Source organism: Nerophis lumbriciformis, linkage group LG02 (genome assembly GCF_033978685.3).
Source record: "Nerophis lumbriciformis linkage group LG02, RoL_Nlum_v2.1, whole genome shotgun sequence".
NCBI lineage: Eukaryota > Metazoa > Chordata > Actinopteri > Syngnathiformes > Syngnathidae > Nerophis > Nerophis lumbriciformis.
In genome coordinates this window covers 40000047-40018588 of record NC_084549.2, presented here as the reverse complement: position 1 = coordinate 40018588, position 18542 = coordinate 40000047, and the positions used below count along the sequence as shown (strand labels likewise).

Here is an 18542-nt window from a genome sequence, read left to right as displayed (position 1 = left end):
GCAGGTAGGTTCTCCAGTACCATGTCCACATAGATGTTGGTTTCTTCAAACAGCTCTTTGTCCGCTGCTGTCTCCTCTCTCTTAACAGGAGCTCGTGACAGCGTATCAGCTGTCCACAGGAACTTCCCTGGCACATGAGAGATAGAATAAGAATAGCGCATCAGACGCATTCTGAAGCGTTGGATCTGTGGAGGTAGAGCATCTAGTGCTTGAGACCCCAGAAGACTCAGGAGAGGCTTGTGGTCCGTCTCCATCTGGAAATGTTTCCCGATAAGGAAGTTGCGGAACCTCTCACAGGCCCAGGTCAGCCCCAAAGCTTCCTTCTCTACTTGCGCGTATCTCTGCTCTGTTGGCGTGAGAGACTGCGACATGTAGGCTACTGGCCTCCACTCTTCGTCCCACTTTTGTAGCAGTACGCCTCCCAACCCGTACGATGACGCGTCTGCTGAGACTTTGCACTCTCTGTTGGGATCATACATGGCTAGCACTGGTGTAGACGTCAGTGCATCCTTTAGATCCTGGAAGGCCCTTGCCTGGTCAACGCCCCACACCCAGCAGTTCTTTTTCGACAGGAGATCTCGCAGAGGCTTGTCTCTCTCGGCCAGCTGCGGCACAAACTTCCCAAGTTGATTTATCATTCCAAGAAAACTTCTCAACTCAGTCACAGTTGTTGGCTCCTGCATCTTCCTCACAGCTTCAGTTTTGCTTGGGTCTGGGCTGATGCCACTGGTGGAGAGCACGTGGCCTAGAAAGGTCACCTCTGACTTTGACAGATCGCACTTATCGACATTCAGAGTGATGCCTGCCTTTTGGATCTTTTCTAGCGTGGCATGCAGGCGAGCATCATGCTCCTTTTGTGTTCGGCCCCACACCAGCACGTCGTCCATGTGGCAAACAACGCCCTCAAGCCCTTCTGTGACCTCCGTCACCATCCGGTTCTGAAAATGTTCGGGGGCGGATGCTATGCCAAACGGTAGCCGTCTGAAGTAATAGCGCCCGAAGGGTGTAATGAAAGTTGTCAGTTTCGATGAATCTGCAGTTAGAGGAATTTGCCAAAACCCCATGTTTGCATCCAGCTTACTAAACATTTTGGCTCCAGCCAGCATTCCCAGCGTTTCCTCCACTAATGGCAGGATGAACTTTTCCCTACACACTGACTCGTTGAGTTTGGTGAGATCGACACATATACGTATAGCACCTGTCTTTTTGGGCACCACCACTATGCCAGCGCACCAGTCTGTTGGCTCCTCAATTCTACTTATCACCCCAAGTTGTTCCATGCGGGACAGTTCCTGCTTGACTTTGTCCATTAAAGGCAATGGAATCCTCCTTGGTGTCTTTAATGAGAATGGTTCCGCCCCTGGACTCAGCTTGATGGCATATGGCTGCCGCACTTCTCCGAGCCCGGTGAATAATTTTGGGTAGTGCTCCTTTAATGTCTCCATAGTAACGCTGTCTAGGCGTGCTACAAGCCCCAGCCTACAGCTCACAGATCTTCCCAGCAGGGCAGTATGCACATGACGAGCGATGTACACATCCTCTCTCTCTGTCTTTTCCCCTCTCCTCAGCAGCAAACTGGCGATGCCCACCACGTCGAGGGGATTTCTTCCTGGTCCCAGGAGTGGCTTTGTTGCCTTTCTGAGATTAGGTGGATCATTTCTGCATGTGTTTAGGAACACTGAGTGAGGCAAGACTGTCACATCGGCACCTGTGTCTATTTTGAATGTCACACTGCTCTCATGGATGCCAATTTTGACCATCCAAGGATCCCCATCCTCCGTGACACTGCCGAGGAAGATTTCCTCCTCATCCTCTTCAACTTCATGCACTGATTTGGACTTGCACACACGCTTGTAATGTCCCCTCCTCCCACATGCATGGCATCTCACTTCATTAGCAGGACAATCACTTTTTGGATGGGATGGAGAGCTGCCACAATTTTGACACGATGACTGTGTGCCCTTGTCCTTGCTGTACTGAGTACTGTGTGGCTTGTACTTTGGGCTATCAGCATATTGAGGTTTGTTTTTAGCAGACTTGAAGTTGCTCTTGAACACTCTATCAACAGACTTTGCATCACTTGCCTCTGATCTGGTGTTGTCCCCTCGGAGAGTAGACTAGTGCCTTTTCACCTCCTCGCTCTGTCGTGCCATTCTTATGGCTTTATCCAAGGTTAGATCCGCGTCCAACTGCATGCGTTCAGACAGCCCCTTGTCTTGCAATCCGACGACAAGTCTGTCTCTGATCAGTTCATTGTGTAGCATCCCGTAGCTACAATGCTCCGCCAGCGCACATAGTGCAGTGACAAACGAATCCACACTCTCCCCTTCTTTCTGCTTGCGCATGTTAAACTTAGCACGCTCGTAGATAACATTTTTCTTCACAACAAAGAAGCCTTGTAATCCCTCGCGCACTCCCTGGTATGTACGTCTTTGAGCGGCCGTCAGATTTAACCCACGGAGAATATCATCCGCCTCGTCCCCCATGCAATAAATCAATGTGTTCACTTGATTGTCCTCGGAGCTTGCATTTAGGTTACTTGCCAGGCGAAATCTTTCGAATCTCCGGATCCATTTGTCCCACTCTTGTGGATTTGAAAAGTCAAAGGACTCCGGTGGCTGGATGTTGAACGGTGCGTTGGGTGGCCGTGCAGGCGCTGCAGCGGCTCCGTCCCCCTCGCTCATGTTGTCCTTACTTCTTTATCCACTGACGCGTACAAACTATATTTCCACTTGGCTCACACTCCACATTAACTACAGGACTTCTGACACCATGTCGAGTTACTGAATTACATACGTGAGTCCAGCTGTACTTTATAACGTGGATACTTTTATTAGCTCAATCACAACAGGTGTCTCGCTCTCTCACTCACTCCCACACTGTCTCCCGCTCCGTCGCACCTCGTGACGTCATAGCCTGTCGACTCTGTAGTTCTCCCATAATACAATCACACCACACAAGGTACTCAAAGCGCTTTGACAGTATTTCCACATTCACCCATTCACACACACATTCACACACTGATGGCGGGAGCTGCCATGCAAGGCGCTAACTAGCAGCCATCAGGGGCAAGGGGTGAAGTGTCTTGCCCAAGGACACAACGGACGTGACTAGGATGGTAGAAGGTGGGGATTGAACCCCAGTAACCAGCAACCCTCCGATTGCTGGCACGACCACTCTACCAACTTCGCCACTCCGTCCCCAGTAGAGTTTTAACTTGCACTTACAGATGTAGCGACAAACTGTAGTTATTGACAGTGGTTTTCTGAAGTGTTCCTGAGCCCATGTGGTGATATCCTTTACACACAGATGTCGGTTTTTGATGTAGTACCGCCTGAGGGATCAAAGGTCACGGGCTTAGCTGCTTACGTGCAGTGATTTTTCCAGATTCTCTGAACCTTTTGATGATATTACGGACGGTAGATGGTGAAATCCCTAAATTTCTTGCAGTAGCTCTTTGAGAAATGTTGTTCTTAAACTGTTCGACAATTTGCTCACGCATTTGTTCACAAAGTAGTGACCCTCACCCAATTCTTGTTTGTGGATGACTGAGCATTTCATGGAAGCTGCTTTTTATACCCAATCATGGCACCCACTTGTTCTCAATTAGCCTGTTCACCTGTGGTATGTTCCAAATAAGTGTTTGATGAGCATTCCTCAACTTTCTCAGTCTTTTTTGCCACTTGTGCCAGCTTTTTTAAAACATGTTGCATGCATCAAAATCCAAATGAGCTAATTTTTGCAAAAAATTACAACGTTTTCCAGTTTGAACATTAAATTATCTTGTCTTTGCAGTGTATTCAGTTGAATATAAGTTGAAAAGGATTAGCAAATCATTGCATTCTGTTTTTTTTACGATTTACACAACGAGCCAACTTCACTGGTTTCGGGTTTTGTATATTTATATATATAGGCTTGTGATAGACTGAGGACCAGTCTGGGGTGTAATCTGCCTTTTGCCCAATTTGTCAGATGGGATGTGAAGATTAGCCGGTTGCCATCGAACCCCGGACATGCGTATGCGAATACAAGTGCATCAGTAGATCAGCTTTAAATTGCTGCGGTTTAGGGAACATTTGAAGAGCATAACATTTTACCTTGTATCTACTAAATTGAATTTTTATGTTTTTTAACTTGGGCTGTCAAAATAAAGCGTTAACGAATGTGATTAATCACAAAATATATTGCATTATTCATGAAAACACACATTCTGACAAAAAATTGCATGTGCGATAAATATTGGGGTCTTAAGCATATTTTAATTTTGAAAACAAGCAATCACCTGTGATTAATCATGATAAAGCCAAATTCCAAAATGTGATTAAGCCCTAATTTTACCAAAATACTAAATAGATAATTACCCAAATTAAGTTTGAAACCTTTTTAGTGAACACAAATAATTGTGGGTAGGCCCGTATACGTAACTACAACAAAAAGTCATGGCTTAAACTCGAAGGTTTGGCAAAACTAAAGGTTTTTCAATAGAAACGGGCATCTTGCTAAAACTAACGCTGTTTGTGAAATATGCCACACTGCTGTCAAGTAGACTGAAAGCATAACTGACCAACGTCAACGAGTCATATTTGAATCGGGATGTATCATGATCAAATTGCATCAAATCAAATCACCAGTTGATGAAGAGGTATCTTAAATGTTGTAATTGTTACTCATAAATTGAGATTATACCATATCAGCAGTGTTGGGCAGTAACAAACTCTTGTTGCCTTATTTGTATTTGACGTTATTAAATGTTTGGGTAGGATTTTATTAAACAAAACCCGTTTTTTTTAGGTATTATAGGCATTTATCACAGCTATTTATCTTTTTTATAGAGGAATGTAGTTAATCATACAACTGGCACTCAATGTTATTAAAAAATATTGATTTTTAATCAAGAATAGTTTTGAATCAAGAATCGAATCTGAATCGAATCGTTACCCCCAAGAATCAAATAGAATAGCATCACACTAGTGATTACACTTAAACACTAGTGTAATCATATGTGATAATAGCAATAATAATAATCCAAGTACTCCCTTCAAACGCAATAAGCTTTTTTCAAATTAGTATTTTTTACCATTGCAATCGGAAGCTCAATATCCTTTAATTACCTAAATAAATCAACAAAACATTTAAAAACAATGTTTCTCAATCTCTGTTAGCAGAAATTGTACTTCAATATTTTTGTTATCACTTTCCAACAAATTTGGCATTCTGGGTTGTGTCTTGTTGTCTTTCAATAAACATGCTCAGGTGATGCAGAAAGTGAACTCTCTTGCAACCACACAACTGTAATATTTTTCAGTTGAAACATAAGTTATGTCTTGTGTAAATAAAATTATGGCCCATGTAATTGGTAAGACTTTAAGTTCACATTTGTTTACACTTTAAAGACCATCTTAAGTTTTCTGAAATTCAGGTTGTAATAACAGCAAACTGTAATAAATAATAGAGAAGAAATACTCGACTGGAGATACCTGATTTATCAGGAATTACAATTAAGAGCGAAAACATGATCATAACCTTTTCAGCTCTCCAAAATTTTTTTGGGGCTTTTAAAAAGTTTTATTTGGCTCCTTTTGTGACTACTTTGCAGGCACTAGTTGAGGTCCTCAATGATGGGTCTGCTGAGGACACAACAGTGGATACATACTTATATACGTGGTAAAATAAAGACACCCCACTGACCAACCAGAGAACATTGAGATTGTCCTGGAAGGCCAGATGGTATTGCGGGTTATGGACAACATTTCCTTGGCTGCTGCCTTGTTGTTTGACCTAATGTATGCCTTGGATCTGAACTATCTTCCTGAGCAAAAGTACTTTTTCGAAGTGCTGCAGAAAATATTGATTGAGCAGGATTCTCAAAAACAGAAAGCGAGTTAACTGGTGCCTTGTTATGGCAAGATTGACAAGTCGCCCTTGTTTGGAATTGGGATTGTGACTGAAATGTCATTGCGCCAAACTTTTGACAAGCACATATGCAACTTACTTGCCCTTTTCATCTTTTTTGTTTAGATCAAATGTGGCATATGTTTAGAAAAAAATACCTCTCGAAAGGACTTCCAACATGTTTCCAATTTTGTTAATTTAAAGGCCATCCATCCATCCATCCATCTTCTTCCGCTTATCCGAGGTCGGGTCGCGGGGGCAGCAGCTTAAGCAGGGAAGCCCAGACTTCCCTCTCCCCAGCCACTTCGTCCAGCTCCTCCCGGGGGATCCCGAGGCGTTCCCAGGCCAGCCGGGAGAGATAGTCTTCCCAGCGTGTCCTGGGTCTTCCCCGTGGCCTCCTACCGGTCGGACGTGCCCGAAACACCTTCCTAGGGAGGCGTTCGGGTGGCATCCTGACCAGATGCCCGAACCACCTCATCTGGCTCCTCTCGATGTGGAGGAGCAGCGGCTTTACTTTGAGCTCCCCCCGAATGACAGAGCTTCTCACCCTATCTCTAAGGGAGAGCCCCGCCACTCGGCGGAGGAAACTCATTTCGGCCGCTTGTACCCGTGATCTTGTCCTTTCGGTCATGACCCAAAGCTCATGACCATAGGTGAGGATGGGAACGTAGATCGACCGGTAAATCGAGAGCTTTGCCTTCCGGCTCAGCTCCTTCTTCACCACAACGGATCGATACAGCGTCCGCATTACTGAAGACGCCGCACCGATCCGCCTGTCGATCTCACGATCCACTCTTCCCCCACTCGTGAACAAGACTCCGAGGTACTTGAACTCCTCCACTTGGGGCAAGATCTCCTCCCCAACCCGGAGATGGCACTCCACCCTTTTCCGGGAGAGAACCATGGACTCGGACTTGGAGGTGCTGATTCCCATCCCAGTCGCTTCACACTCGGCTGCGAACCGATCCAGTGAGAGCTGAAGATCTTGGCCGGAGGAAGCCATCAGGACCACATCATCTGCAAATAGCAGTGACCTAATCCTGCAGCCACCAAACCAGATCCCCTCAACGCCTTGACTGCGCCTAGAAATTCTGTCCATAAAGGTTATGAACAGAATCGGTGACAAAGGGCAGCCTTGGCGGAGTCCAACCCTCACTGGAAACGTGTCCGACTTACTGCCGGCAATGCGGACCAAGCTCTGACACTGATTATACAGGGAGCGAACTGCCACAATAAGACAGTCCGCTACCCCATACTCTCTGAGCACTCCCCACAGGACTTCCCGGGGTACACGGTCGAATGCCTTCTCCAAGTCCACAAAGCACATGTAGACTGGTTGGGCAAACTCCCATGCACCCTCAAGGACCCTGCCGAGAGTATAGAGCTGGTCCACAGTTCCACGACCAGGACGAAAACCACACTGTTCCTCCTGAATCCGAGGTTCGACTATTTATAAATAAAGTTGATTTGATTTGATTTGATCCGGCGTAGCCTCCTCTCCAGTACACCTGAATAGACCTTACCGGGAAGGCTGAGGAGTGTGATCCCACGATAGTTGGAACACACCCTCCGGTTCCCCTTCTTAAAGAGAGGAACCACCACCCCGGTCTGCCAATCCAGAGGTACCGCCCCCGATGTCCACGCGATGTTGCAGAGTCTTGTCAACCAAGACAGCCCCACAACATCCAGAGCCTTAAGGAACTCCGGGCGGGTCTCATCCACCCCCGGGGCCTTGCCACCGAGGAGCTTTTTAACTACCTCGGCAACCTCAGCCCCAGAAATAGGAGAGCCCACCACAGATTCCCCAGGCCCTGCTTCCTTATAGGAAGACGTGCTGGTAGGATTGAGGAGGTCTTCGAAGTATTCCCTCCACCGATCCACAACATCCGCAGTCGAGGTCAGCAGAGCACCATCCCCACCATACACGGTGTTGACACTGCACTGCTTCCCCCTCCTGAGGCGGCGGATGGTGGTCCAGAATTGCTTCGAAACCGTCCGGAAGTCTTTTTCCATGGCCTCCCCGAACTCCTCCCATGTCCGAGTTTTTGCCTCCGCGACCGCTGAAGCCGCACACAGCTTGGCCTGTCGGTACCTGTCTGCTGCCTCAGGAGTCCCATGAGCCAAAAGAACCCAATAGGACTCCTTCTTCAGCCTGACGGCATCCCTCACCGCCGGCGTCCACCAACGGGTTCTAGGATTACCGCCACGACAGGCACCAACTACCTTGCGGCCACAGCTCCAATCGGCCACCTCGACAATAGAGGTACGGAACATTGTCCACTCGGACTCAATGTCCAGCACCTCCCTCGTGACATGTTCAAAGTTCTTCCGGAGGTGGGAATTGAAACTCTCTCTGACAGGAGACTCTGCCAGGCGTTCCCAGCAAACCCTCACAATGTGTTTGGGCCTGCCAGGTCTGGCCGGCATCCTCCCCCACCATCGCAGCCAACTCACCACCAGGTGGTGATCGGTAGAAAGCTCCGCCCCTCTCTTCACCCGAGTGTCCAAAACATGAGGCCGCAAATCCGATGACACAACTACAAAGTCGATCATGGAACTGCGGCCTAGGGTGTCCTGGTGCCAAGTGCACATATGGACACCCTTATGTTTGAACATGGTGTTTGTTATCGACAATCTGTGACGAGCACAAAAGTCCAATAACAGAACACCACTCGGGTTCAGATCCGGGCGGCCATTCTTCCCAATCACACCTCTCCAGGTTTCACTGTCGCTGCCAACATGAGCGTTGAAGTCCCCCAGTAGAACGAGGGAATCACCCGGGGGAGCACTCTCCAGTACTCCCTTGAGTGAATCCAAAAAGGGTGGGTACTCTGAGCTGCTGTTTGGCGCGTAAACGCAAACAACAGTCAGGACCCGTTCCCCCACCCGAAGGCGGAGGGAAGCTACCCTCTCGTCCACCGGGTTGAACTCCAACGTGCAGGCTTTGAGCCGAGGGGCAACAAGAATTGCCACCCCAGCCCGTCGCCTCTCACTGCCGGCAACGCCAGAGTGGAAGAGAGTCCAGCCCCTCTCAAGAGAAGTGGTTCCAGAGCCCTTGCTGTGCGTCGAAGTGAGTCCGACTATATCTAGCCGGAACTTCTCCACCTCACGCACTAGCTCAGGCTCCTTCCCCCCCAGCGAAGTGACGTTCCACGTCCCAAGAGCCAGCTTATGTAGCCGAGGATCGGACCGCCAAGTGCCCTGCCCTCGGCTGCCGCCCAGCTCACACTGCACCCGACCTCTATGGCCCCTGCTATGGGTGGTGAGCCCATTGGAGGGGGGACCCACGTTGCCTCTTCGGGCTGTGCCCGGCCGGGCCCCATGGGGACAGGCCCGGCCACCAGGCGCTCGCCATCGTGCCCCACCTCCGGGCCTGGCTCCAGAGGGGGGCCCCGGTGACCCGCGTCCGGGCGAGGGAAATCTGGGTCCTTGGTTTGTGTTCTTCATCGAGGTCTTCGAGCTGCTCTTTGTCTGATCCCTCACCTAGGACCAGTTTGCCTTGGGAGACCCTACCAGGGGGCATAGAAACCCCCGGACAACATAGCTCCTAGGATCATTGGGACACGCAAACTCCTCTACCACGGTAAGGTGGCAGCTCAGAGAGGAGTAATTTAATTTAAAGGCCATTTTTGTAAATATATTTTTGTACAACGATGAATCCACTCAGGACACCTCAGCGGGAATACATGTGACAAAACAAAGAGATCCCACTGACCAACCAAAGAACATCGGGATTTTCCTGGAAAGGCAGACGATACTGCAGGTTATAGACAACACTGCTTTAGCTGCCGCCATGTTGTTTGGCCCGATGCATGCCTTGGACCTCAAATATGCGCCTAGGCTGGACTTTTGACAAGCTCTTACAGGGTTTCCCCTAAATGTAAACGATTATGGCGCAGCGCCCAGCAAGATTACTCTTTCAAAATAAGGATTTTCTTTCTTTTTTTTCTCCCCACGAAACATTTTTTTTTAACATGAAAACATGTTAAAAAAAACTAATCAGTACTGACAATATTTTGTAAGTTTTAACATTACAGTTGCATTGTTTAAAAAAAAAAGGTTTGATTCATTTTGAAAAATGTTGTAGGTAAAATGATCTAAAGGGGAGTATTGGAATATTGAATTTATACAGAAATTAAGCATTGTCTAAATTATTTAATAGTGTGTCACTCACTAAAGCAGGTTAGGTCAATGCAACACAACAATACTATTTGTACTTAACATAAAAATATGTTGCTTTAATTAGTAATTAATAATAAACACTGTTAAATATGTAACCATTTTCATGTAAATCCAACAGGCTTATTTTTTTCAGTGTAAGAACTTGAAGTGTACGAATTGGAGAGGAGATTAATTTTGTTTGACTCTGTTCCCCAGTCAGGAAAATATGTTTACTTAAAATATGTTCGGTTTTTATTGAAATCCGTTTATTTAAAGATATCTCGTTTTGTGAGAGAAATGTTTTGCACTTTTCCTTAGTCAGGTTATTGTCATAATGTATCCTGTTCTGAAAAGTCTCCATCAGAGTATATATAATGGTGTTTATTTATCATTATTATTGTTTCACTGACTTTTGTTTAATTTGATTTCTGTGTTTCTTCCCTCATTTTGTACATGGTACGCAACTTAAAAGAAATGTTGAAAAGCCAGACAGAGGAAATGTTTCTAGTTTGTGTTTATTATAGCATTTTTTCTCTTGTTTGGTGGAAAGTTGTACACTAAGTTATACATTTATATATATGTAGCTTTGATGTAGCAGGCGACTTTTGCCATGCAGCTTGCTATAATTCTCATGGGGATAGCTTCCTCTGTAGATTAGCTACATTTAATCAATAGTAACTAGTAGCTCAGCTAACTACATTTTCCGAGAAGCTTGCCCATCACTGTGTGCGAGATAGACAACAGGTAGGGAGAGACCAGAGATGTCCATTTCTATTGGTAGAAAATAAATGGATGGATGGTCTAATGGGGAAAATTAGCCTTCTGTTTTCATCACATGAATTGTCCTTATTGTAAAATTATGTTTTGTTTTATCATAAATTTGCGGTTTTAGCCAGGACCTATTCTGACAATGTTATCTTTAAATGGTAAATGGGTTATACTTGTATAGCGCTTTTCTACCTTCAAGGTACTCAAAGCGCTTTGACAGTATTTCCACATTCACCCATTCACACACTAATGGCGGGAGCTGCCATGCAAGGCGCTAACCAGCAGCCATCAGGAGCAAGGGGTGAAGTGTCTTGCCCAAGGACACAACGGACGTGACTAGGATGGTAGAAGGTGGGGATTGAACCCCAGTAACCAGCAACCCTCCGATTGCTGGCACGGCCACTCTACCAACTTCGCCACGCCGTCTTCAACAATCAAAATTGTTATTTCTGCCATTCCATGATCATAAAACAACACAATGGCATTCTATATACAAGTAAAATGTGTGAAGTGAAGTGAATTATATTTATATAGCGCTTTTCTCGAGTGACTCAAAGCGCTTTACATAGTGAAACCCAATATCTAAGTTAAATTTAAACCAATGTGGGTGGCACTGGGAGCAGGTGGGTAAAGTGTCTTGCCCAAGGACACAACGGCAGTGACTAGGATGGCGGAAGCAGGAATCGAACCTGGAACCATCAAGTTGCTGGCACGGCCACTCTACCAACAGAGCTATGCACACACTATGCAAACACTTTCGTTTTTGTTCCTATTTTACTAAGTTTTCCTATGTAAACAAAAAGCATATCTACGCTTAAATATTGGTCACCACTGACCTATTTATAATGTAATGTAATCATAATGTATCTTTATAATGTAAGTAACCATTTTAAAGGATATAAACTATTTGTCATTACTGTGGAATTGTTTACCATTGTACTGTAATTGAAAGATAAATAACTTCATCCTAAATAAATAAACAAAAAATAAAATGGACTCATTTCGGGAAGCAAAAATGTAACCTAAATAAATACTGAACATCTAAAAGTGCATTTTTTTCCCCAGTTGGAAAAATGATGTCGGACGTGATCACGGAATTCTCGCTCGTACGTGTTGATGGACTCTCATTGTCCATCCAATTTGAAGCTGAAATATTACCACATCAGGACATTTGGCTTTGTAATCATGTATTTTTTCCTCCTAAATTTGTGTTACTTTGCGGCACTTCTTACCTAGCAAGTCGCGAGTCGGGACGCTGTGTGTGCTTTGCGCGTGTGTAATGCTGGCACCCCGCACTGCGCCCACCGAGACAAAGATTGTGAATGACTGAAAAAAGTGGGCTTACTATGTTCAGTTAATTCTACTCAGGTGCTGAGAGCGATGCACAGGGTGAGACGTCTTTCTCCCTGTTTGAAGCGAGAGGCAAACAAACGCGAGGTTCAACAATTCTGATTGACAAACAGAACAAAAAACCTCAGCCTCCTGCGGTTACGTAATTGCAATAATTAACACCTTGACGGCGTTTAGATGACGATTAATCATGCAGCCCTACTAAGCAGGTGTTAATAAAAGCCAGTCTAGGATGTTAAAATAATATCTCAACAACAGGCATTTATCCAGGAAAAAATTAGAGAGCTGCTGATGACTCATCATAGTAAACAACCAACCAATCATGGATGTTATACGTGCAAGCACGTCTTGAAAGGAGGAAGGGGAGGGGTTTAATAGCCCATGGAAGGGGAATGGGGGAGAACAAGGAACACAACAAATAAGCAGCGTTTGGTAATTCAAACGTGAAATAAATTATATATCGATATTACGATATTTTTCAAATTCATATCTTGTTTAAAAATATATCTATATATCTTACAAACTCGATATATCGCCCAGCCCTAGCTTACGGTAAATAAATAAAAAATCAATTCACGGACAACAGCTCTGGTTGACATCCCTGCAGTCAGTATCCCTCTTTCACACCCCTGAAAACATGCGACATCTGTGGCATTGTGCTTTGTGATAAAAACAAAGAGAACATTTTCAATTGGTTCTATATTGTGGCCAACCTAAAGCACACCTGTGTGATAATCATGCTGTCTAATCAGCATCTTGATATTACACATCTGTGAGATAAATGGATTACCTCTGCAAAGGAGAAATACTGACTAAATCACTCATAAGTTGAGCTCATATCAAATGTAGGAAATACTAAAGGGTTTCTATCTATGTATATAATTTTTTTTAGTGTATGCTTCAATACAGAGAATCAATTACACAGTAAGTTTCTACTGGAATACATGATTAACTGAATTACACATACCATAAATCATATGACATTTAATTGTATTAGATTCATGTTTACTGTTATACATTAGCTGAACTGTATGAGGCATCAACTAGATTACCTGAAACTAAAAGTATTTTACATTTGTCATTGTTTCTATTTATTATTGTATAAGTTAAACATTCTTACTGTTTTGTTTTTGTATTTATTGTTTGTATTTTATTTATGTCCATATTGAAAATATACATCTATTGTTTTTATATCGCGTAATTTTTTTGGGTATTTTCCAGTGTGTATGCTTCAAAAGTGGCGTTTTCGTCAATCTTCAGTGCTATGCCATGTTTTGTTATTGTCAATGGTGCCTTGTGTGCGTGTTTGTATTTATCCTTTTTTAGCACTTAGGGACTGATTTACTAAGATCCAAATACCACGCGCTAAAAAGCGTGTGCAAGCTATAAAATAGTGTGTACAATTTATGAGCGTGTTGCGTGCAACTCACTAAGTTTGCGTGTACAATTGTAAAGTGGTGCAGACTGCCTTATTTAAATGAGGATTTTGCATGTAATATTCCAGGCATCACCAAAGAGACACTAATTTACTGCATATCGATGATATCCTTCTACCTGTGGCGTATGGCTATGTTTTTAATGTACCACATAAATGTTTTCATAAATGTCATACATGTTTTTTATGTCATGAAAAAACACTAAAGGACACTAAAAAGCATCAATTGAATGTGTTTCATTCAGCCCCTTAATTCCTCAAGCAGCTACAATATTAAAAAATGATATTGCTAAATATACGATGTCTAATATTTTTTATTTCTGACAGTACTCTAAAATGTTGACAGACACGTAGGACAAAGGATGCTCGTCTGTTCATAGTGTGTGTACACCGCACGCATTGATCCTGCAGCATTGTGTGGAACGGTCAGTTTACACGTCCTTCTGATATGTGCTAAATAAAACACAAATTACTCCTCGCAAAACAATAAAGAGTGTTTGTAAATCACATTGCGCGTGTTAAATAATTGTATTTGCATCTTTTCCTCCCAGTATTGTGGGCGTTTTGAAGATCACCATATATTTAGCATATTAATGAAGACGCAATCCCCTTTGCACATGTTTAGTAGATCAGCTTTGCATGTGATATTGGTTTGCATGTGTTTTAGTACACACAAATCTTTAGTAAATCAAGCCTTTAGTGTTGCATCTTGTCTGTGTACAGAATAAAGTGTTGATTGATTGAATGATATTTGAACCATTTGTCAGATGAATGTTGTTTACTTGTCCTACATGTTATAACAAATATAATAAATAGGTGTAGTTGCTATTTTATTCTGCAGGTGGTTTAAAGTAAAGTTAAGCAAATTATATAGAGCTTTTTTCTCTAGAGACTCAAAGCGTGTTACATAGTGAAACCGATGCATCTTTAAGCTACATTTAAACCAGTATGGTTGGCACTGGGAGCAGGTGGGTAAGTGTCTTGCCCAAGAACACAACAGCAGTGACTAGGATGGCGGAAGCGGGAATCAAATCTTGAACCCTCAAGTTGCTGACACGGCCACTCTACCAACCAAGCCACACCGCCCCAAGTGCATCAGATGTCTCAGCTGAGATTTTTATTTTGAGAACTAGGAACCATGTCCAGACAATGACCTCTGGGGGATTCGACATAGGAGGTGAAAATTCATAAAATCACAGATTTAATGAGTCAGGAATGACAGGGCCACTTGACAGGAGGTTTGTACCTGCAGCTCAGCGCTTTTGGCAGAGGTAATCTTTGACTCCTCACTGCTTAAAGTGTTGTCTTTCTCTTTCCCTGAAGGATCTTCCTCCAAAGTGTTGGGGTCACACAAACCATCCTGTGGCAGAGAACGATTTCAAGTTCAAGTTACTCTAATATGCAGTCTAAAACCTGCTGTAAATGATGACATTATTTATTCCTCTTTAATCACAATATCTTAGCTTTTCACCATGTGAGCATCTATGGCCCCATTCCAAATGCAATGTTGCTATGCTTCACCAACATTTCCTGGTGCAAAAGGTTTTGGCAATGTGATATTTTCTACCTGGATATCTTTGTCCCAGAGATACGATATATAACCAGGGTCTTCTTGCACAGCCATCAGTCTTATGGTTTTACCCATCAGACTCAAGCAGTGCGCTCTCAGCTCCATACTGTCTATGGAACAAGAGCTCACTGCAGCCAGCTGGCCCAACGCCATCTGACCCAATGTGCTGCCCACATTCATCCACTCCTGCATAGGACACAAGGGAGAACTGGTGTTCAAGAGAGTATGTAGAGCTGAGCAAAGAAGGTGAGTCAAATAGAAGGGGTTGGTTGGTTAGTGTCAGTTTAATTCAAACATGCTTACAATTACAATGTAATACATCACATATTTCCAGTTTTTATTACAGCATGTGCGAAAATATGTAGGAGAAGCAGAATTTATGTAATTCTACCCCTTTTCGTATCATAGCAATTTTTGACACATTTGTTTTTACTCCATTTGCACCACGACAGCAAATAGATGAATTAGTCAATAAAAAAATTTACTGAAAATGAGTAAGTAAATGATTATTAGATACATAAATACACAACAAATACAGTTTGATGAAAGGTTCAAGATGTTTGTCAAGGTTCTTCTTCATTGTACTTGGTAAACACTTTGCGTTTGAACAGTTTCTATTAGTATACTTAGTTTTACTTATTTTCTTAATCCATTCCATAATTTAATTCCACACACTGATATGCTAAATGTTTTAAGTGTTGTACGTGCGTACACATTTTTTTAATTAGATTTTTCTCTTAAGGCTATATTTCGCCTCTTTTGATGACAATAATTATAGTACATTCTTGCGTGGCAGGTTATAATTTTCTTTGTGCATACTTTTAGTTGTTTCCAAATGCACCAATCGTAATATTTTTAATTTAACAAATAAAGGGTTGGTATGTTCTCTATGTCCAACATTATGTATTATTCAAACTGACCTCTTTTGTAACACGGTTTGTGAATAAAGTGCACTTTTGTAGTTGTTTCCTAATATTTATTTTAATCTTGTCAATTGCCTTTTTTAGATCCATATACACTGCAGCAGCACAGTTTAACATATATTGCATTGGTAAACTTGTCCGTTATTTCGATTAATGCCATTGATGTTGAAATGTTGACTCTGTATCCGTGTTGGTTGTCTGCAAGTGTTCCACTTTTATTCATTAATTTTTCATTAATTTTAGAAAAGTGTGAAAGTAAGGAAACAGGTCTATAGTTTGTAAACTGGTTTTTGTCTCGAGTCTTATAAATTGGTACCACTTTTGCTATTTTCATTGTGTTTGCCTGTTAGAAATGATAGGATATTGATACACATTAAAACTTCTGACATATCTTACCTTTTTATAGTTTCCATATCAATTCCATTACAATTAGTTGAGGTCGTGGATATACATTTAGAGGTATTCACAATTTTGATAATTTCCTATTTTGTCGTGTCCGTGAGAAACATTGAGTTGGGATTTTTGTCTATAGTGTCATTCAAGTTCTCAACTGATTCGGGATCTGGAATCCTTTCCTCGAAATTTGGTCCAATATTTTTTACGTAGTTATTAGGGGTGGCTATAAAACCTCAAATAGAGATAATGATTGTCACACTTGACACTGCAATACCATTTTACAAAAGCTAAACTATAGCCGTTCACTTCTCAGTAAATGTATATAATAGTATATATTTCATTGAGTGTGACTGAGGTAACAATGAAAGTCTAAATGTACTTCCTCTCACATCTTGATGGTTTCTTTCATCTTTTAAATATGTTTATACTGAATGAACAATTTGTTATTAAAAGTATTGGCCAATACTATTGCCATTGCCTTATTCTTCTTTTTAAATGTGTTCCCTGGCAAAAGAGTTCAGTGTTCTTACCTCCAACAAGGACAAGAGCAAATGTTTTTACACAAGTGTTGTTTGGTGGGCAGGATTACACAAAAACTACAGCACAGATTTACAACAAACGTAGGGTAGGTGCATAACAAGATCCAAATCAATGTTTATTGGAGAAAAATGTGGCCCAAAAAAGTTTTCTGATAGTGCCTATTTTAGTCAACCAAACTGTCAACCCCCATAATGCAAACAGTTAATTAGTTTACTATACACTCTGCCACGCATCTAATACACGAGGCTATGTAAATTCCATACTACACATTATTTTGTGGAGCTGGTAGCAAGGAGGAATTATTATTATTACATTTGGGTGGGGGGCTATATAAAGGTGAGGCTTAAGTTAAGGAAACAAATATTTAATTTGGTGAGGATAGAGACAATCCCAGAATATGATCACCGTGCGACCCCCGATATATAAGACGGCGGACATAACTTCCACCTCCAGGTCACAGAAGTTTGGCCTTGGGAGATCTGCAGTTTACTGTAGAACGTGCAAGAGTAAAATGCCATCTAGTGGTTGTTCTAACCTGTTCAATAGAGTTGGGTTCAGGTATACTTCGCATAAAGTCTTCAATTGCTATCTCAGCGATTGTCTTGTCCTTTGCCCGGGCTCGGTTTAGCAGTTCTTCACAGTGCTCTTCTTGTATTGCCAAGCAAACCTCTGCTAGGGTGAGCCGCATGTGCAGCAGTGTCCATTTGGGTGACAATAAAACTCCACAACTCTGGCAAAAAAGGTCAACATGACAAACAGAAAACACAACAGAAAGAGTGCACACAGCAAAGGTCATGAATAAATATGAGAGCTAAACACTTTGTATGCTAATCAGTAGCATGTATGTAGCGAACCAAGGTAAATTAGTATTGAGTGAACACATCTGGAGCCTTATTGTACACAGAGTGTCAGGCATACTTACATTTTTTAGTTATATTTATAATATACATTTTTTACTTTATTATTGGCATGGAAAATTGTAACATTAGTTAGAGGCAGTTAAGCTGACTGCTTGACTTTATGTGAATTGATACCTAGGCCAGTGTTTTTCAACCACTGTGCCGCGGCACACTAGTGTGCCGTGAGATACAGTCTGGTGTGCCGTGGGAGATGATCTAATTTCACCTTTTTGGGGTAAAAAATATTTTTTACAAACCAGTAATTATAGTCTGCAAATGATGTGTTGTTGTTGAGTGTCGGTGCTGCCTAGAGCTCGGCAGAGTAACCGTGTAATACTCTTCCATATCAGTAGGTGGCAGCAGGTAGCTAATTGCTTTGTAGATGTCGGAAACAGCGGGAGGCATTGTGAAGGTAAAAGGGTGTCTAATGCTTAAACAAAAAATAAACAAAAGGCGAGTGCCCCTAAGAAAAGGCATTGAAGCTTAGGGAAGGCTATGCAGAACAAAACTAAAACCAAACTGGCTACAAAGTAAACAAAAACAGAATGCTGGACGACAGCAAAGACTTACTGTGGAGCAAAGATGGCGTCCACAATGTACATCCGAAC

At 42.8% G+C, this 18542-nt stretch overlaps 1 protein-coding gene across 9 annotated transcripts in view; it reads right to left on the bottom strand.

Annotated features, from left to right (window-relative positions):
* The window catches only part of cfap46 (cilia and flagella associated protein 46), a 130722-nt gene that overhangs the window by 41356 nt on the left and 70824 nt on the right, over positions 1 to 18542 (bottom strand). For all 9 annotated transcript variants that reach the window (XR_009815447.2, XM_061962663.1, XM_061962679.1 and 6 more), the window contains 3 exons: positions 17571 to 17765; positions 15174 to 15362; positions 14853 to 14966 (listed from right to left, as the gene is read on the bottom strand). Coding sequence is in view for 8 of the 9 variants with exons in the window: in XM_061962663.1 (XP_061818647.1) it covers positions 14853 to 14966; positions 15174 to 15362; positions 17571 to 17765 (498 nt within the window). In the remaining variant the exon portion in view is untranslated. The remainder of the gene's footprint in view (positions 1 to 14852; positions 14967 to 15173; positions 15363 to 17570; positions 17766 to 18542) is intronic.